This window comes from Sinocyclocheilus rhinocerous, unplaced genomic scaffold (assembly GCF_001515625.1).
Source record: "Sinocyclocheilus rhinocerous isolate Xijiao unplaced genomic scaffold, SAMN03320098_v1.1 scaffold189, whole genome shotgun sequence".
NCBI classification, from domain to species: Eukaryota; Metazoa; Chordata; class Actinopteri; order Cypriniformes; family Cyprinidae; genus Sinocyclocheilus; species Sinocyclocheilus rhinocerous.
This window is the reverse complement of record NW_015667354.1, coordinates 251,780-272,907: the sequence shown is the minus strand read 5'-3', so window position 1 is coordinate 272,907 and position 21,128 is coordinate 251,780. Positions and strand designations below refer to the sequence as shown.

At 37.6% G+C, this 21,128-nt stretch overlaps 2 protein-coding genes across 6 annotated transcripts in view; one reads left to right on the top strand and one right to left on the bottom strand.

The window, feature by feature from the left end:
- clec16a (C-type lectin domain containing 16A) overlaps positions 1-12,945 on the top strand; it is a 59,572-nt gene extending 46,627 nt beyond the window's left edge. For all 5 annotated transcript variants that reach the window (XM_016545648.1, XM_016545645.1, XM_016545647.1 and 2 more), the window contains 4 exons: positions 1,375-1,579; positions 1,972-2,109; positions 3,401-3,541; positions 10,974-12,945. In XM_016545648.1, coding sequence (XP_016401134.1) covers positions 1,375-1,579; positions 1,972-2,109; positions 3,401-3,541; positions 10,974-11,419 — 930 coding nt within the window. In that variant the 3' untranslated portion in view covers positions 11,420-12,945. The remainder of the gene's footprint in view (positions 1-1,374; positions 1,580-1,971; positions 2,110-3,400; positions 3,542-10,973) is intronic.
- A 5,025-nt stretch (positions 12,946-17,970) lies between these two features.
- On the bottom strand, positions 17,971-19,571 carry LOC107733835 (suppressor of cytokine signaling 1-like). Its single transcript, XM_016545638.1, has 2 exons — positions 19,393-19,571; positions 17,971-18,916 (listed from the first exon to the last, which is right to left on the bottom strand). The coding sequence occupies exon 2, from the start codon at positions 18,841-18,843 to the stop codon at positions 18,238-18,240; it is 606 nt and encodes a 201-aa protein (XP_016401124.1). The 5' UTR covers positions 18,844-18,916; positions 19,393-19,571; the 3' UTR covers positions 17,971-18,237.
- Between the last annotated feature and the right edge of the window lie 1,557 nt (positions 19,572-21,128).

Sequence of the window (21,128 nt, the reverse complement as noted above, 5' to 3'; positions counted from 1 at the left end):
TACCGTAAATATATCAAAACTTAATTTTTTATTAGTAATATGCATTGCTAAGGACTTAATTTGGAAAACTTTAAAGGTTATTTTCTCAATATTTTGATTTTTTTGCACCCTCAGATTCCAGATTTTCAAATAGTTGTATCTCGGCCAAATATTGTCATGTCCTAACAATCCTTACATCAATTGAAAGCTTATTTATTCAGCTTTCATGTGATGTATACATTTCAATTTTGAAAAAGTGACCCTTATGACTGATTTTGTGCTCCAGGGTCACATATAATAAAATAAAATACAATATATACCTAATATGAAAAAAATGAAGCAGTTATTGTGCATGGATTCCCTGAGGTCAGTTATTTATTAGGCTTATAATATAATTATAATAAAAAATAAAAAAAATTCAATAAATATATATTTTTTTTAAATGAACATGTGAATTCTTTTACTTTTATCTTATCATCCCTATGTAGTAGAGTTTGCCCACTACTGCACCTGTTTATAACTGTAAATGTCTTGAGTTTTGTTACTGTTCTGCGCCCATCATCCGCTATTTCCACCACTTAATCAAGCCACTCTTCTTTCAAACATGATGACGTTTTATTTCACATGTCATATGTTTGTGTTGGCTCTCGTGTCGTGCTCGTGTATTTCGTCTGCAACCATTAAAGTATTAGATTTCCACATTTGGCGCACATCATCCTCTTTCTATGAAACCTGTATACCACCTTCACCAGTTCTAACTCTAGAGCAGCACCAATTCTATAGCGGTTTGCCTGAGCATTGCAATTATTTCGCATTTACTAGGATTTCAATCAAATGGCGTTCCAAACTCATTTTTCCGTTTGTCCTGTGCGTGGCATATTATTTATTCTGTGTGGCGGCATACAGGGAACATTGTTTGGTAATGTGTTGCTTCGAAACCCTCTGTGAGCATCCTGGTAACTCAAGATTCATGAGCAAACCTAATAGGATATTTAAATTGCCACATGGAAACGCATTTGCCAACATATTTGCACAAAATTAATCATAGTTCGGCATTTTACAAATCATTCTCTTTAGCCAAACTTGGTCTTAAGTGGTTCCTTTCAGCACAATAGTTAAGTCATTAGGTGCAGCTATTTGATGACAGAAGTAATTATTATTATTATTATGGGGAATGATTTCTCAGAAGACATTTCCCAACAGACACTAGAAGTGTAATAGGAAAGAATAAAAAAGAATACAAAGTTAATTCTTAAAAAATAAATAAACAAATTCTGAAAACAAACCCCCCCAAAAAAATGAATAAACAAATTATTTTCAAAAAATTGTTGCACTTTAAGTCTGAGAAACCAACATTCAAATTTTCAGATTTTAATCTAATGCTTCTGTTCACAGGACATGCAGGTTTCAGGTGTAGAGGACGACAGCAGGGCCCTAAACATCATCATACACAAGCCCACGTCTAACCCTCATGCCAAGCCTGTGCCCATCCTGCAGGCTAATTTCATTTTTGCAGACCATATTCGCTGCATCATCGCCAAGCAGCGACTAGCCAAGGGCCGCATCCAGGCCAGACGCATGAAAATGCAGCGGATAGCAGGTCAGGTCTTGGCGGCTTACCAGTTGTAAATTTCCTTGAAGTCAAAGCCATAAACTATGTTTTTACAGCAGCTTGTATCTTCTGTTTATAAATGACACTTTCTCAGACCTCCCAGCTGTTGTGCAACATTAGGGGAGGGGTTGAATGGGGCCATTTGAGTTGGACTTTAGTTTTACTTTAACTGCCCAGAATAACATTTTGAATTAATGGATGCCAGGTGCAATAAGTTTAATTGTACTGATTTCCAGAGACATGGAATTTCCCCTTAGCTTGGATTTTTAATGATTTAGTGTTAATGTGTAGCTGGAAAAAATGAATTAATATTTCTGTCACACATTATTTTTGCTCATGTTATATTTTTTCCCTTCTTTCCATAAATATTCATCCTGCAGCTCTATTGGACCTTCCTGTTCAGCCTTCCACAGAGGTGCTGGGCTTCAGCCAACCGTCTGTTGCTTCATCTCTCCCTTTTCGCTTCTATGACCAGTCCAGACGCGGCCCAGCCTTCGCCTCTGTAGATAAAGTTCCAGGTAAATGTGTGAACGATTAAGGAGGAAATCACAGAAGATTAAGCTTCTTGCTTTTTTAATTTAAGCTTCTCAAGGATGCATTAAATTAATTAAAAATAGCAGTAAATGACAGTAAAAATAAAATTGTTACAAAAAGATTTCAGTCAAATAAATGCTGTTGCTTTAAACTTTCTATTCATTAGAGAATTATGAAAAAATGTGTTGCGTTTTCCACAAAAATGATCAGCATATTAATGATTTCTGAAGAATCATGTGACACTGAAGACTAGAGTAATGGCTGATGAAAATCAGCTTTGCATCACATGAATAAATTACATTTTCAAATATATTAACCCCTAACTTTTTAACAGTAGTTTATTTTATAATTTTACACTTTTATTAAAATTGAAAATAAAAATTAATGTCTAGTCTGTCTTCGGTTGCCGTTTTTTGAGCAAACTGCTGCATACTTTCTTATGGATGATTTGGTGGTAGATGAGTTCTGTGGCACAGTCTTAATGTAAGATTTCTGTTTTATAGGAAGGTACTCACAACATTAGAGGTTCCTGTTTCTGTTGCAGTATAAGATATATTTAATATATGTTGTGAAACATTTACCTCTTTTGCATTTTTTTTTTCTGAAAGGGACTTGCTCACTCACTTCTCGCTGAGGAGATTTGCACAGAAATTAGACTTATTCTCAACTATTGCACATCCTAATTTTGTTTCCCCCCGAATTTCTCTAGTGCTCTTCTAAGTTACAGTTCTGTTTTGTCTGGAAAAGGTTTCTAGGTAATGCTTCCTCTGTACCAGCTGTGATTCTGAGCAGTCATGGTATTCAACCCTTATTTAGACTTTTGGTTCTAGACCAGTGGGTCATTTACAAAGTAATGTGGTTTAATGTGCATTTAAGAAAAATGTATGATATTTATTTTTTGCTCGGAAAAACAAAAACAAAATTGCAATTAAATTAAACTGAAAAGTTTTTAATTTTGGGGGGGGAAAACAACAACAATTTAAAGCAGTATTACTCTTATTGTTTTTATGCTTAAATCCTTTTTCGTCTTTGACCCATATATATATATATATATATAGAGAGAGAGAGAGAGAGCCACCTAAACCACTGCTTATGCACCAAGAGCTTGTAACACTCCAAAGAGAAAGGAAAAATTGAAATCGCATCATATGACCCCTTTTCCAGCTTGTTTTTGTTAGTAATTAAGTTTCATACAGAAAGTATGCCAGGACATTCAGTGATACCAGGTCTGTCAGTGTCTGAGTGATTTGCATGTGCCGTGTGTTTGCTTTCCAGGTTTTGCAGTTGCTCACGTTGCTCAGCACAACCCCACATCAGCCTCCTCCACCTCACCCCCTTCCAGTGGCCCCACCGGCCCCGCTGACTCGGTCACAGCCAGCAGCTCATCCACACACACCGTCACACAGAGTCAAACAGGTAACAAACACACACTCACATATGCAACTCCCTTCTCTGCATTTCCTTAACCACCCTACTTTACTACCAATTGAAACACCAAAAGCCTTCATACGCGCTGCTAGAAAAACACCCTCTTTGCAAAGAAGCAGATTGTGCAATCCTTTTTATTTTTCTCACAGTAGGTCAGACTATGTGATATCCAGGGTTCAAGATTAATTTGTTTGCCACACTTGTCAATGACAAATAGATGTTTTACTCATTTTCTTCGATGAGAATTGTTTTTGCTGCCCATGAAAAATATGTTTTGTCATTTTCCTTTGTATATTTGCAGCAAACGATGCAGGTCATTGTCTCTTGCATCATTGTGTCTTTCTGTGTGTCTGTCAGTTGCCAAACAGTGATTTTGTTCCCTGTATTTTTATATCAGTTTTTTTATGCATTTCCACAGATCTGGAATCAGATCAGACGTTTTATTAATAATTGCATTGTGATTTACATTTATACATTTGGCAGATGCTTTTATCTGGAGCGACTTGCATTGCATTCAAGGTATACATTTTAGCAGTTCATGCATTCCCTGGGAATCGAACCCCTGACTTTAGTATTGCTAGTGCATGCTTTACTGTTCGCTTTACATGTTGCTTTACATACAACACCTTTTTATTAAATCTTCTAAGCCAATTTGTACTTTCATTTAGCGCTTGGCAAGTGTTAATTTTGGATCTTGCTGATATCACAGTCCCACTTTTACTGTGTCAATTTTGTTTCAATTTTTTACAGCCATATAAATGCAGATTGCGAACTGCTGCTGCAGTATTACAGCTATAGTACATGATTATACGTAGATTAAAGACCCGTACACACTAGGGATGATAACTATTGCAATAACTATAAATATAACATTTTAACAATCCTTCTAATTCTAGAGAACAGGGAAGTCGACTCCACAGCTATAACAGTAATGATACAGAGAAACAATATCGTTGGAATTACTTTCAGAACACTTTTTTCCAGCTGATGAACAATTTAAAAAAAAAAGGCAGCTAATCAGAGTATACTCACATTTAAAGCAGCAGATAACGTAACTGCAGTGTTGACATGACATATAATGTTATCATCCGTTGGTGTGGACACTAATATAGTTATCATTCTTGGTGTGTGAAACCATGTTTCTTTTACTATGAGCTCAAAGCCTCACAGCTCATACACTCTTGTTCTTTTTTTAGTCTTCAAGTGCATTTAAACGTGGTTGAATGTGTGAGTTCATGTAATTTCATGTTGACATCATCCTTTTGAGCACTTGTCAGGCATCCAGTTTTATCAAAATTAGCAAGACACGAATTCCCTGGTAAGCTGTGGTCAAGTAGTTGTTTAAATGGAAGACTATTTTATGACTACCAGCTAAATATTCCTCCAAAAGGCCTCTTAAGAATTGATTGCTGGGTAGAACAAGAGTATCTGAGGGACTTTGTTCACTTAAAGGCCTGTATAGCATCTGTCTTTCAGTCTATCTCTGCCTCCTACACTGCATCTGTCAGCAGATCACTGGTGGTCAGGTGTGGTTTTGGAAGAACCTGAAAACTCACGAAGTCTTCACACCACACGAGCCCAGGAGCCAATCTGGTGGCTGATTCTCTGAATAGAGTAGTGGAGTCGTGGTTGCCATTGACTTCCATAGTATTTTTTTTTCATACTATGGAAGTCAATGGCAACCACCAACTGTTTGATTACCAGCAATCTTCAAAATATCTTCTCCCTGGAAACTACTGCAGTAATGGGCAGGAGAGCAAACAGGCAATAAGATCACAAGAAAGATGGAGACGGACAAGACAGGCGTTATGGTGCAGACCCAGCTGAAAACGAAAACCAATCGTATTCTGCTGAAGTCAAACTTGAAGGAAATGAAGTGAACCCCTGGCCATATTTATGCTCTATATTGCAGTGTAAGCTGTGTTTGCCTAGGGAGACCAAACTAGCAGCTTATAAAATCTTGATATCAATCCTTCGCAAGCATGTAGAGGTAAGGTTTGCATTGTTGCATTGGTGGTTAAAAGGTTTTGCACAAATTAGCCAAAAAGACAGTGGTGCAGGGTGTGCGATATATATCGTCTGCGATAATATCGTAATTGTTGTTTTAACGATGTGTGATTTGACATTCAGTATTTTGCCAAAAACCAAACAAAACACTCCTACAGAGTGCCGTGTAGTCTAGTAGATAGACTAGTCCACGCACGCATTTAGAGTGCATTCTTTCACTGCATGATTCAGTCTGTTAAAATGCACTTAGAATGATCACAAAATTTTGCCGGCATTTTAGTCTAACGTAACTCTCCCAGGATCAGTAAACAGTCCTCCATAAAATGTGCTTGCGATCCACAGCACTAAGTTGAAGTATTCCCTCAGCGACCAGCACAGAATGATTAGATTAGCTGGATCAGATGTGTTTAATTAGGGTGGGCTGTAGCCCTCCAGGAACTGAGTTTGACACCCTTGGCCTATACAATTTTTGCCTCCCTCCTACTGTTAAAATGTAACTAAGTAATTTTTACTGAGTAAATTTTAAACGAGCTACTTTTACTTGAGTAGATTTTTAGACTGGTACTTTTACTTGTACTTAAGTAAAATTTCATTAATGTAATGGTACTTTTACTTGAGTAGAATATTTTCGTACTCTTTCCACCTCTGCGTTTAACTAATACGTCCATGGGCTTTTTTCGTTTCTTTCATTATGTATCTCAGTTCCTTCTATTCTCTGAATCACTATGATGAGCTATTTTGAAATACAGTGACCTTTTGGGGTTGTCTGAGGTGAAACTGTCCATATCATTTAATAATCTCTTTGATTTTATTTTTTATTTTTTGGACAAAGAGTCTTCTGAAGTCACTCAAGTTGTTTGAATAAGGGCACTAAGTGCAGCATTGTGGGGTAACACATCTTTGTAGAGAAGTTCTTAGAAACAGCAGCGGTAGTAGCAGATGGCGTATTGTTTTGAAGGTGTGGATTTGTGGTGAGACATCCATTTCTCCCTCGGTCTCTGTCATAACAGACATGTACCACATAATGGTTGCATGTATTCAACCTGCAAAGTGTTAAAGTCAACAGGAAATCCATCTGACCCTTTTATCTTCTTAAAGCACATTACTAGTCTTATAAAGTGCAACAGTAGGGTTCCAGTAGTAAAAACAAATAAGCCTTTAAAGACAGACCTAGTTGTCAATCGATGGTACGTGCTTTTATTGAAGCTATCTGTTTGCATTATTTCAACTTATTTTTAAAATAACTCCGTTTAACAGTTGAATTTGTGGTTAAAAACTACATTACCCATTATTATGCAAAGAAAATTCCATCAATCAGAGAGTCTCGCTTATATTTCTGCATAGTTTTTAATTAGATAGTCATTCGCAGTGCTTCATGGGTTTGTAGTTCTTTACTTCAAATTAAAATTTTTAATGTTGTGACTTGGTTAGGTTCATGACTTATAACGCTTTAACAAAAACTCATATAAAATCCCTATGGGATAAATGAATCTTGAATCAGTGCTGCTGAAAAAGTGGGTGGACGCTAATGTACTCTATTGTGCATGATTTATGAGTTCATGTAATTTCAAATTTGTCTTCGTAGTTCAAAATAATAAACATGCTCCGCCTCTCAAACGTCTTGTCCCACCTTGCTTTATGTCCCATTACAGAAGTAAAACGGTTTGAAGGAATAGGAGGAATAAAAAGGAAAAAATGAAATCGCATCATATGACCCCTTTAAATCAAGCCATCGCCATAATCCTGCTTTGTTATTTTTCTATGTAGATATAAAATAGTGTGCTTTGCATGATAAGCTAATTGATAATATCCTTTGGCTGTAGGTTTTGCTCCATGTATGCTTCAGATTAGATGCTAAATGCATTTGTCAGTAGGATGCGTTCTGATCTGTCCCTCTGTTCTCTAGTCAGGTCTGGCAGGGAAGGCCGAAGGTGCGTGTTTTCTCTGTCAGAGGATGACAGGCACGGTGGAGAGTGGGTTTAGAGCTCCATGCACATGAAACAGGCATGTCCGTGTGATGTTTTTACATAGACTGACTATGCAGAGTGGTAGTTTCCAGTGACTTGCATTGTGCTACTAATAGCCTCCAACTCACACACTGGCGAGTAAAATCTGAGAATTTATTAGCAATTGGCTAATATTAGACGTCATTTAGTCGCCCAGAGTGAAGATTTAGTCGCATATGCGAGTGATTTACTCGCAATGTAGAGGGTTGCATTGTAGAAACTGTGAAACCTCACTCTAAAAGTGCATGGTATTAGCAAGCGTGGCTTAGCTGATGAAATCTAAAGGCTCTGTGAATTAATGCCACCCCAAAATGAGAAAGCGCTGTATCCTGTTTTTCTGCTTCACCCTTTTTTATCTTCATCCTTTCACTTCCATGGCTCTCTGCCATTCCGGTTCCTCCATTTATATTCATACTCGTATTCTTGGCAGAGAGCTTCATAATAGAGAGACCTTGTCTCACATGTCTGATGCCCCTCCCACTTCCCTCCTAGGCTTAATCCATAAGCATTTCTTAACTTGTAGTATGAATTCAGTTATCTACACACCTCACATTATTATCTACACACCTCACATTGTCAATTATTACCTTATCTATTATCTTACCTTATATATATATCTTGAAATGAAAAGAAATAGGACAGTAGAATTCCAAATGGCACCATTATATACCGTACAGTACATTAAATTAAATTTCGTTTATTTGATTGAATTTGCTTCTTTAAAAAATAGTTACATAAAATGTTAATTTTAAAATATATATATATATATATATATATATATATATGTCCATCCATTTAGCATGTCTGTCTGTCAGTCTAAGTATCTAGTCATCTATCTATCTGTCCAACCATTCATTTTGCTATCTGTATGCCTGTTTACCTGCCTAAGTAGCAATCTATAAATCCATTTATCTATCTCTCCATATATCTGTTTGTCTATCAATCTAGCCATCTGCCTGTCTTATCTGTCTACCTATCTATCTGTATCTAGTAGTGCTGGGCAATATACCGGTTCAAACGGTAAACTAGTTTGAATTACGCACACGGTATGAATAAAAAAAAAATGGCATACCAGTACAAGTGGCTAAGCAACATAGACAGCGTCATGAATTGAGAGGAGATCCCTGTTAACTGCATTTTGACTAAGGGTGTAACGGTACACAAACATAACGGTTCGGTATGTACCTCGGTTTTGACGTCACGGTTCGGTATGGTTTTAGTACAGCAGGAGGAAAAACAATACTAAACACATGTATATTTTTTTTTATTAAGCAATGTTTAATGTAATGTAATGCTCTTTCCTTAAATAAATTAGAATTATTTTTCTTTAAATCTACCTCATAAAATAAAAAATAAAAAAATCTATAAAAATCTACCTCTGCTCTAAACTATAGGGAGCCCTTTTACATTAGGCCTACTATAAGGTTACAATTAACAACAGTGCCCAAACTTAAATTTAATTACTTATTATTTTTAACTATAATAATCAAGACTCAAATTTAAAAAATTGTATGTAAACATGTAAATTGCACTCAATGCAGTTTTTAAATTAACTGCTAAATTATACAATTTCTATTTGTTGTTGAAATAGCCTATAATCATTTACACAGTGGCTGTCATAACTTGTTTCATGAATGATTTATTTAAATATAGCTTACATTAAATAATTAAGACATCACTAACAGATAAAGTAAAATATAATGAGTATATAGAGTATATATTTCGCAAAATGCTCTTCTCTAGACTTCATTTCTCTGGTGAACTGACGAGCTGTGGACACTGATAACTTGCCTGAGGTAATGAAATGCCACGTAACATTTTGTTTACAAGCAGTTTTAATCACATCTTTCCGCAAGTGAAACACTGATTGTGCGATTACACGAGGCATGATATGTTAATTCATGTTTATTTTACATTAAAACTAGTATTAAAGAGGAAGGGATGATCGCACTGCCATCATAACTGTATGAGGCGTTTACACAGCGATCTGTCACACTACATCAAAGAGCGCTAAAACGGCATTTATTGTCTGAATTTCCTGAAAAAAATTGAATGATTTGTTCGGTACACGTGCGTACCAAACTGAAAGGCCCGTACCGAAAATTTTAGAATATGTGTACCGTTACACCCCTATTTCTGACTAATGGTTAGAGAAATATTAATAAAACATAACATAACTATTCTTTAACTGGGCAAATAAACCAACTGTAAACGGCCATTAACAGAAGCCAGAGACGCTGAAGATGAAAGCAAAGAGGAGAAAATACTGCATCAGCCAGAGCAAGATCACTGTTCACGATGCGTAAAATATTGGAAGAAAATCCTAAATACTGAATTGGGGTGGGGGTTTATATGAATGTATCTCTGAGGTAAACTGACTGTCTTCAGAAAAGTTTAAATGGTGTTTTCTTTTTATCTTACCTCCATATAATGCATATTAATGTGCAGTGCTGCTTTGTTTACAGCAGTAACCAAGGAAACGTTCTATTGCTGCTGATCCATAAGCGCCACCTGCTGTCTGAGAATGAATTTGAGTTTAATGCAGCCCGCCTGCGGTTTCTGTTTCGTGCAGATGTTTTATTTAACATAATTTCACAAAGCTAAGGTCAGACCATTCCCTTTTTGCTTTAAAGTGCCCCTATTATGGGTAATGAAAGTTTCATATTTTGGTTTTGGGAGTCCCCAACAACAGGTTGACATGCATGCAAGGTAAAAAAAAAATTTCATTGTCTTATAATATGCATTTATTTTTCCCTTATTTGCTCAACGATTCGCCCAACGATTCATTTTTCCAAACCCCTATTATTTTAATGTATTATCTTAATTATGAACACACTGGTTTGTAGTGCAAACAGTTTTACCATTTACTGCACATTGTTATTCTTCTCGTTACTTCCCTGTAGTGGCTAATGAACCGGAAGTCTCACCCACAGGCTTACTTCCGTGTTGAAGAAAAAGGTGGATAGTGTAGAATGTTTGTTTGGATTGTGATTAAAATGCAGTGGTTCTGCAACTGTTTCATGCAATCTGATTCATATAAAGGCTCAGTCAGGGGGAAAAAAACATGCTTAACCGTGAAACCGCCAGAATCCTAAAAAAACGTGATACAGATTTTTGGTCAAACTGCCCAGCACTAGTATCTAGCCATCTATCAATCCATCCTATCCGTCTACCAAACATCTCCGCAAAACTAATAAACTCTCACATTTATCGCGCACATTTGTCTATGTATCACAAGCGCACACACGTAACAAAGCTGACATTCTCCTCCTCGTCACTGCGTGCAGTTCACCTTTTTTCTGGTTTGTATGTTCAGTATGAATAGACGTTTCTGCATGTGTGTAATTCCCACCCCCTTCTCCATAAGTCATGTGCAGAACTCACCGGCCCTGCTCTCCCTGTTTCAGGACTCGCCCTGGCACCTAGCCTCACCCCTGCACCGCAACCCACCATCTCCCTCCTGTCTGACAATGACGCCGAAACGCTGAGCGTGGACTCCCTGACCCTGCTGCCCCCCGCCGACCCGCCTCGCCTGCGCTCCTTCAGCACCCAGTCCTCCGTCCAGGATGACGCCTCTGCAGACGGAGAAGAGACGGCAGTTCCCAGCCGAAAGGAATACAACGCCACGGGGGCGTGGGACGCACAGTCTCAAGACGACAGGAAGGATACTTCAATTATTACAGAGGAAGATGAGCCATCTTCTGAGTCTGGGCCATTGCTTAGTGCAGAAACTGAGGATTTGATGCAGATTCAGAGGGAGGAACCTGTGACTCAGCCCGAGACAGACTCTATAGGCGTCATGGCCGACCAAACGGACAATCCAGACCTGGAGGAGGAAACCGCGATAGACTGATACATCTCAACTAAAATGTACCAAGAAAATTAGGGCCAGGTTACTAAAGCAAGAACTCATGTTAATGTTGATTACTCAATGTGAGCATGACCAATTCTGGTTTTGCACAAGCTACTTAAGCTAGTTGGCACATGCTTTCAGCTTTAGTGATTCAGGCCCTCAGTTGTATCCATGTGTATTTGCCGACTGTCTCAACACGGCGGTTACCAGTACTTCTCCTTATATCAAGACCATGTTGCATTTCAGAGGAAAACGGCACTCTTAGAACAATGACATTATTGTTTGTCACGAGTTGAGTGCTGCTTAAAGCACAGTCTTTTTTCTGTGTCGTGCGTGAGTTGATCCAGCTGTTTCTCTGCATGTGTGACTGTTTTGTGATTGTGTGCGACTGTTGGAGAGTGTGCGCGAATGGTTTTATGATACCGAGCAGATGGAGAGGAGAGGGCGTGTTTGTATAAATCTGTATCTGAGTGGGTTAGTGGGGAAAGCCCGCTTGATTTTACCAGTCTTAACACTGAGGAATGTACAAAGACTTCTGGGTCTATCCAGCGGTGCTCTTTTCTGAAGGTATATTTAGTTTTGGCTGAACATTCGTTTTCACTTCATCGTTTTGAAAAAAGCCCTTTTGTGTTATTCTTTGGAGATCGTAAGGAACCGATATGAGCTTGAAGTAACCCGTTTTAATTTGTCGCTGCATTTAAGATCATTCAACCCATGAACTCTTGCACCATCAAGCCTTTTTGTACAAAAACCGCTGACTCACTTATATTGGTCACGTTATTATTTCATCAGGTGAACAAACCTGAGAGTTGAGAGTTTCATTCCTAAGCGTTTATGTCACTGCCATACATGCACGCATTTGTTTTCTTTCTAAAGCAATTTGAAATCTGGATGAATTTACCTGTTTCCGTTCATGTAGTTACAGCTTTAAGTACCACTAAAGTGGTCTCTTCTCTTTTTAAAGCTGAGGCAACTTATCCGTATTTTTAGGTGTGTTTTAATGTTCTTTAACACTTAATATTCTAGAGGTCATCGAGAGCTTGTGCTGGACACACGTAATCAAAGCTGGGTGTGATGTATTTGTGGTTTTGTTTTACTTTGGTGTGCAATAACAGTAATTCAAGACTCATTTATTTCACTAACAGATTCAAGTAGTTGGACTACTGTCACTAATGGACTGAAATGGAAAATTAATTTTCGGTTTATAGACTGCACACATAGAAGGGATCCACACACTCTTGCGGTGTGGCACAGATGCAAATGTGTGGCAGCTGTGACTGGGCGCTTTTCTTTCCAAAGAAAAACACTCCTATTTAAGCTTTATCGGCGGGGTTTGTAAGATATTACCTTTAAAGCAATACGATTAATTCTGCCTATATCAGTATTTTGAGGTTGTATTCATTGTGGAGAAGGGGGGCATCATAGTTTGTATACAGTGTAAAGATTTGTTTTGATCTAATGTTATAATTAATTTACCAACTGGAGCTATCAAAGTCATGCAATAAATTATTCTGATGTACATTTTGGTCGTCTTACCTTTTTTTTAAACCATTTATAATGAAGCGTCATCTCATTAAACATTGTTCTGCTATAAAATCTTTCCTCTCACACTGTTTATATGTAGTTATTCTGTCAAAGTACATTTGCAAGTTTCCTGTTCTTTTGAAATATCAACAAGTCTATGTAATTCCCGATAGTCTTTGTTTCCTAGAATAGGTGGGTTTCTCAGTGTTTGGGTCTCTTGAGGGGATTTTTTAAGTGCTTATCCAGAAACCAGTTATGGATCTGTCTGATACTGAGAAAAATTTGATTTCTTTACTAATTCAACAATAATTTTACCAGTGGCTACATGGGAAAATGACTTGGCTTTCTCCCCCAACACCGACTTCTGGAAAGAAATCTGTAGTAATATCTTTTCAGTGACTAGCAATACAAACCTACAACTAATACAGTACAAGATAATTCACAGGACTCACATTACTCAAAAGGAAAAAATGTAAAATGGGTCTAAGCGACAGATATTTGCTCACAATGCACACTGGGTAGCACCAGTGACTATTTGCATGCCACATGAACCTGCCAACGTGTTTATTCATTTTATATATCAGTGACTGATAAACTTTCTATCATTATGGGCTGTAGGATTCCATCATTCTGTTTACTGGGTAATACCACAGAAATGGATCATCCCTCCTCATCTCTCTAACTATCGCCAAAAAAATAATTCTGTTAAACTGGAAATCAAAAAAAGTATGCACATCAACCACTAGACTAACCTTCTTATAGAATATATTTCATTAGAAAAAAAATAACATACACAAAAAAATATATATATTTACGGACATCTGGAACCAATTTCTGACTTATTTCAATATACATCAGAAACCTGGCACCGGACCCACGCACTCTCCCAACATCAACTTTACAAACATGTAGTTAGAAAAGATGAATAAGGGGGGTGAATATATAGACCTAGGAGCAGATATATAAATATTTGTATGTATGTGTACATGTTTATGCATTTGTATATGTACTAATGTATGTGTATATGTTTAGGCATGTCTCCTTGTACTGATGTATTCTATTGACATAATGTATAGTTTTATTATTATATATTTTATTTCTACTATTATAATACTACCACTGAATATATTAAGCAAGCCCAGCCCAGATTTAAAAAGTACCGCAAAAGTAACGTAACGCATTACTTTCAATAAAAAGTAACGAAGTAACGTAATTAGTTACTTTTTAAGGAAGTAACGCAATATTGTAATGCACTACTTTTAAAAGTAACTTTCCCCAACACTGTTAATATGTATATATGCATTTCATATGTTTGTTCTTTTCCTATGCCTCCCCTTTCATTCATTCACTTTCCCATTTATTTATTTATTATTATTATTTCTTCTTCTTTTATTTTATTATTATTATTTCTTTTTTTTTTTTGTTCGCGAATGTGGGGGGGTTACAAGATTCGACCACATCACTAGGGCCGTTTTTGAATGACTGAACATGTCAAAGTGGATTGAATGCACGTGCAACCGGATTCACTGCTAGATAAAGTGATTCCCCCCTCAGGGCTTGGGAAAGGTTTCGAAGGAGACCGGGTAGTAAATCAACCCTCCCCGTTAAGGGTGAAAGGACTCTCCATCTTGTGCACCATACTCGTACAACAGTCTCATACCACCTTGGTGCCCCCACACCAACCGTGTTTTTGTTTTTTTTCTTCCTCCCTTTCTTAGATGAATTCTTTATTTAATTTCTACTTATTTATTCAATTATTTCTCTCTCTCTCTTTTCTTTCAATTCACTATCAGTAAGCATTTCTGTGAAAAATTAGGCTGTGACGTCAGTCTCAAGTATGTCGGTTTGGATAAAAGCATCTGTTAAATGAACAAACGCGACCTTTATCTTCAGTGTGGTTCCTCTGGTCTGAGAAACGGGTTGATACGAAGCTTATTAAGAGCGACTATAAATGGATGCACGCAGACAGTCTCATGAGAGACTCATTGGCGTATTCTCTAGAGGTCTCGTTCCAGGAGCCCATGCTGATAGTGTCTCATGCCTTCTGCTGAAAGATGCATCACAAGGGTGTTATTTCTGAAGAACACACTGACTAGCTTGTGGTTTGCATTATACGGCATTTACCTGAGAAGAGCCATATGACTTGCCACAATACAGCACCCTGTATTTCACTGTAAATAGATGAGATGGTGAGATTGTTGCGCTATGTTGCGAAGCCTTTAAAATGATCGTTGTTGATGAGCTTTATACTTGAATATTTTAATTTTAACTACTAAATTTGAATGTTGCATGAAATAATGAAACATTTAAATTTGGTTGAAGTTGCCTTAATTTTGTCTTTGTTTAATTCACCTTTTTTCGCCAAAATCAGGTCAAAAAGTTGTTATTGGACCCCCTGCAGTACCTCTATAGAGCCCCTAGGGGGCCGCAAACCCCTCATAGGGACCTTACGTGTGAAATTACTAAATCTTTTTTTATTAATACTCAAACCATCTAAAACCCACCTGTTTATGTATGGAAAAGGGGCTGAGGAGATGACAGAATGGTGGTCTTTGTGTTCTGTTAGCGTGAAACACGTTTATCTTTGTGAATCAGTGAATTGGAAGTCCTGCCCACATATTCTCAGTGTAGGCCATGGGGACCTTTTACCTTGATGTGGGATGGCAAGAGATGAGTGTTGTCATAGTAACCATTATGTGGGTAGCCCTATCACTTGCCTTCCTGGAATATAGCTTTGTGGTGTGAAACATTGTCAATTTACAAAAACCACTCCCAGGGGGCTTCAGCATCATAACTATAAATAGATAAAAAAAATTACAGTTTGATCACGGCTAATGAGTTTCCAGACCAGCATTTAGTTAGTCAATGAGTTAGCTACTTGCCTTTTCATTTAGAAATCAGTTAAACCAAAGAACATTTTTATTTTCTCAAAAATGCATTATTTGCCACAAATGATTTGTTTGTTTTATTGTTTCCCCGCCCCCATTTTATTTTATTTAAAAACCTGTATTATTTGCCACAAATATGAACTTTTTATTTTATTTACAAAAACTGCATTATTTGCCACAAATATGAACTTTTTTATTTTATTTACAAAAAAAAAAAAATTATTTGCCACAACTATGCCACATATATACCTTTTTTATTATTACCAAAAGACTTATTTGCTGCAAATATGAACTCTATTATTGCTTAATTTTTTATTTTATAAAAAAAAAACTTACTTTTTTTTATTATTATCCACAAATGTAAACTCTTTTTAAAACGTATTAGCCTTCTATTTACTTTTTTATTTTTAATATAAAAGCATGCATGGGTTGAGTTTGAGCACTCAAAGCACAACCCAGGGCCGTTTCTATGAACAGATTACCCACACGGGCTTGTGTGTGTATATCTGCCATTTTGGAGGGGAGCGTTGTGGTTCCAAAAGGAAATACACGGCTCAGGAGTGTGTACACATGTATGTTTGTGTAAATTGAGGCCAGATGCAGTGGAGATTAGGGGCTCTTCAGGGAAACACAACTGTCTCTTTTCCTGGAAGTGACTGCGCTTTCATGTGTATTAATCACTAGAGGCGAACGAGGGAAGATAGACCGATCAACCCTCTACCACATCGACCAGTTCACACAGTCAACCTCAGCGACCTATCTAACCTGATCAAACGAGGCTCCTCCGTTCGATTTTCTGAGTAAATAGTTTCCTATTTGTGTCAGATTCACGTGTGAATTAAATGTACAAAGTTAATCGATAATCTGCGCTGAGAGTGGTGAAGGGAAATCCCTTGATAAATAAGCCAGCCGGGCGCATAGAATGATTTCCCCCTCACTTCCACATTATGATAACATGAATTCATTAGAATCAGGAAGGTTTTTTTCCCCGCAAAGATAAGCTTACTTGTAACAAAGCTCTTCCTTTTGACCTTTGACATGTTTATATCCACTGTTTGGCTAATGATTGATTCGAATCTCTACATGCAGCCAGAGAACAGCTCATTCCCATTGTTCTATCGAGAGGATCATTCAAAACGGGGTCTGACGCAGAATAAAACACAATCGGAGTGTTTCAGCATCTCGTCATAGCCTTATCTGATGACTGAACAGTGCAGATCACTTCCTTCAGCCTCGAATGGAATTCCAAGCAGTGATCTAAAGTTTACGTGAACCCCTGATGCCGAGTATTGTTTTGTTCTTAGTCACTTTTCTGCGTAAGCCTGTCAGATGTGTCGCAGAGTTTTATTGATACCGACGTGTACGAGCGTCTCTGGAGATCACAGGCTCCTCCCCATCGCACTCCATCAGTCCTCACAACCCACTTCATTTCTTGTAAATGTCTGTCTGAGCCATGAGCAGTTTACGGTCACCACAGCTCCGCCCCTCAACCACGCTACTACCTAGATTAATCAACCTGGTTCAGTGCAGAGCGTCTGGCCTGGACTTCCTATAAGTCCCTGTCTGTATGTCATTTCAGGAATCCAGGTACACAAAGCCCGTAATCTAGTAAAATACACCATAGCTTAAACATGACCTGTCAGAGTAAGAAAAAGGCGGGTTTCCTGGGCAGGGATTAGGCTAAGATATGAATCTTGAATCTTGTTAGACAAGGGTGAGGCTCAATTTGGAAACTTCTCGCCTGTAGTCTATTTAAGCACTTCTATAATTTGAAATGTCATCTGGCCGTTATTTAGTGTATGTTGTTTAGATAAAAACGAATAGCAATATTGAAAGAAAAGTTCTTGCCTACATAGTTTAATTTGATTATTGTTTTTTAGATATGCAAACCTTTATTTGAATATAATTTTAAAACTTTTTATTTGAATATAACTAGTATTTTTTGTAGCCATTCATTTGTGTTCACTAAACCTTTCATTGAAATGTGATAGTTAAAAACAACTCCATTTGATGACTAAAGTAGATCTGCTTTTTTCTGAATCTAATAACAAGAAACAGTAATCAAGCATTTCCATTCAGGTCTCCGAGTGCATGAATCCCCCAACAAAAAAAGTAAAAATTGAGATGTTTTAAGTTGTTTACAAATATATTTATTATTTTTATAAAAAGTATTATCTTGAAATAAATCTTTCTGCATAGCAGAAATATAATCGAAGGAACACAATATTCCCGTATAGTGTAAACATTCACAAACAATGTAAACTTTCATTGTGCAGTGTTCAAAACTGATATTCCAAAATGTGCTACAGTGTGATTCCTGCGTCCTAAAACAGAGAAGGACCACGAGGAGTCCATCAAGTATCTCCAGAATATTCCAGCAGCGCTTTAATGCAACGAGTCTCGTCTTCATAGTGGATGAGGGAAGGCATGGAGGAAGTCTTTGAGGATCGGGTGCACAGGGATGCGGTCGATGTCTTTTCCGCCGCATGTTTCGATAATCCGTCTGCGGCACAGCTGCTGCAGGGACTGCACCGGTTCTTTCCTGTAGGGCCTGACGAGACCCTTCTTCGGGGAACTGATGTAGAGCTCCAGCAGTTTGAAAAGACAGTCAAAAGATTGCTTGCTGCCAGTCAGACTGAATTTGGAATTCTTGAAGGTAATCCGGATGCTGACGGGACCGTTTTGTGCTGTGTAACTCAGTGTAAAGAAGACGTCACTCTGACAACTGTCCCGGATCAGGAAAGTTCCCACTGGCTCCTTCTTCAGCTTCTGATGTGCTTCCTCCACAGTCATGGGACCCCAATAGAAGCCACTTTCCTCTAGCATTGAGGTGGTCTTCGCGATGGTCTTGAAGTCCCTGGCATAGTTGAAGGGCCTGAAATGTGTCTGGATAACCGCTGCCAGTTGGCTTGGCCTGGGCCTTTGGGATTGGGAGACCTCTGGGGAGGCTTCTGTCCTCGCTTGGTGTTCTTCTGTGCCTTGATTCCCTTCCACTGAACTGTGCGCCACCATCCTACAGGAAAGACCAACGGGTGTGGTCTTCCATGCCTACCACAGGAAGATCATCTAGATGAGGCTCATCTGTCTGTTAAAGAGCAGGTGAAGAACACAGTTAATCAGTGGCCTTTCCAAGTCAATCACATGGTGTACTGATAAACGCCACACAGGCTGCGGTAAACTCGCTTGTTTCATGGCAACATAGATAGTGACGCAATCGGGATTCACTCATCTGAATTTATCTGTAAAATGGACTAATCCTGTTCACTTCATTCTCAGGGCTTTAGGTGTTTAAGTTTATTTGATAAAACTTCTATTTAAAAGAAAGCGTAATAGAAGTTTATTTCATAAGTCTTTTTATTTTAACATTGCTACAGTATACAAAATATTTTAAAATTCTAAAGTTTACTTGATAAGTGTTGTTATAAGCGTTGCATTATAACGTAAATAAACTAAACAAAACGCCCTTAAATTCGCACATTTAAACATTTCAATCGAAAACAGTCCGTTAAACTGTTTTAACAGTAGCCTAAAGTTTAGTTGCACATAAAAGTAGAATCTTACCGTTTTAGCGAATGTGAACTCCAAGAGCAGTTAGTACAACTTTGCCTTTGACAAACTCTCGTCGCCGTTTCCAAAATCAGGTGTTTTGGAACTCCCATTGATTTATTCCACCGTTATATCTCGATAGAGATTTCCTCAGCGCGCGACACAAACTCTGTGCGCTTGCGTTCCGCTCGTTCTAATGTCAGAATGAACTGACAGCGCTTTGAAACCACTACATATAGTGCGAACAGCTCCGCCCATTTCACGGAATCCTTTCACTTTCAGGCTTTCTCTGAAATCAATTCAGGATTAGCCACTCCTACACCAACAAGATCATAGTAACGCGTCTTCTTTCACTTCTCTTTTAAACTTTTATGCATTTCCAAATAAAGTTCCAAAGAATACCAAGAAAATTATCTGAATGAACAATGATCAACTAAGGTTAAGGGCCACATGAATTTCCTAATGTCATTGTGCGTTTGTAGTCTGATTCAGTATTGGTATCATATCAGTATTAGTAGGCCTACACACACAATTTTAATTTCTTTATGATAAATTCAAAATCGTTACTACTATTTGTGATTGCAATTTGCAGATTTGTAACTAAATGTTAAAAGACAAGAACATTGAGAACATCAGAACAGAGAGTTTATATATATATATATATATATATATATATATATAAAAGTTCATGCATCTAGGGGTTAAACATGCTTGTCTTACTGTTAAGGTTGTTGTGAATTATGCCTGTCTGCATTTGTCCTGTTAATGTAACACTGTGTTAAAGCATCTGTCAGTTTTAACACAGTTCAGATCCACAGTGGGTTGGATCTGTAAAGCATTAGCCGTAAATGAAACTCACTTTCAGCCAGTAAATCCACATCTGCGGACCATGCAAACATATATCCATGAGTTTCATTTCTTACAAACCGTGATAGATTTTAGGTTGCATGACAACATGCATATAAACACTCAGACATGCACTGCACAAAATGTTCTGCTTATTAAACATCATAGCATTTGTGCCAAAGTTATTATTTAAAAAAAATCAGTCTCCAGAATATGTTTAAAAGTTTTGCATGCAATTTCAGGGGAGTCAAAAATGTTTTGTCTGCATGAGCTATTAGGCTTTATGGCCCAGTCAATGAGATTTACATGTGAATAAGCCATATCCTGAAAGCCCATTTAACAAGAAGAATGATATCAGCCTACAACAAAATACCTTTTGAGTGAAATGAACTCATCTGACTCTGTGATTCGTTTAAATGATATCATTGTGAAACTGAAATCCCAGTCATGCAAATTAGAGGGTGTATTTTCTTTACAATGAGATGTTTGCCTTTCAATTAGGCTACTGGTTATACTTTCGTTTCTCTTGTATTTCTCAGAAAGGCACATATTTACAGTTGGAGGACCACTAGCGGAGAATAACGTTCTTGCACTTCCACACATAAGGAAGAGAATCTAAACAAACGGGCATGTGTCAATTATCAGAGCTTTTCCCTGAAACAATCTTCTTTATCAGATGGAGGAACTGTTTGAACATGTTAGGCGCATTTTTATTCGATGACATTTTGGTACAATGCCATCATCATCGTCATCATCATCTGTCTGAGTTCATGCCTTCTCTAGATTTCTCTGCAGATATTTACAGTGTGTGATGACAGGTCTATATTTTTTTATTAATTTCATCATACACACAAATGCATAATTCCAAATGCGGACTGTGTTGTGGATGCAGCCACCAGAAATCA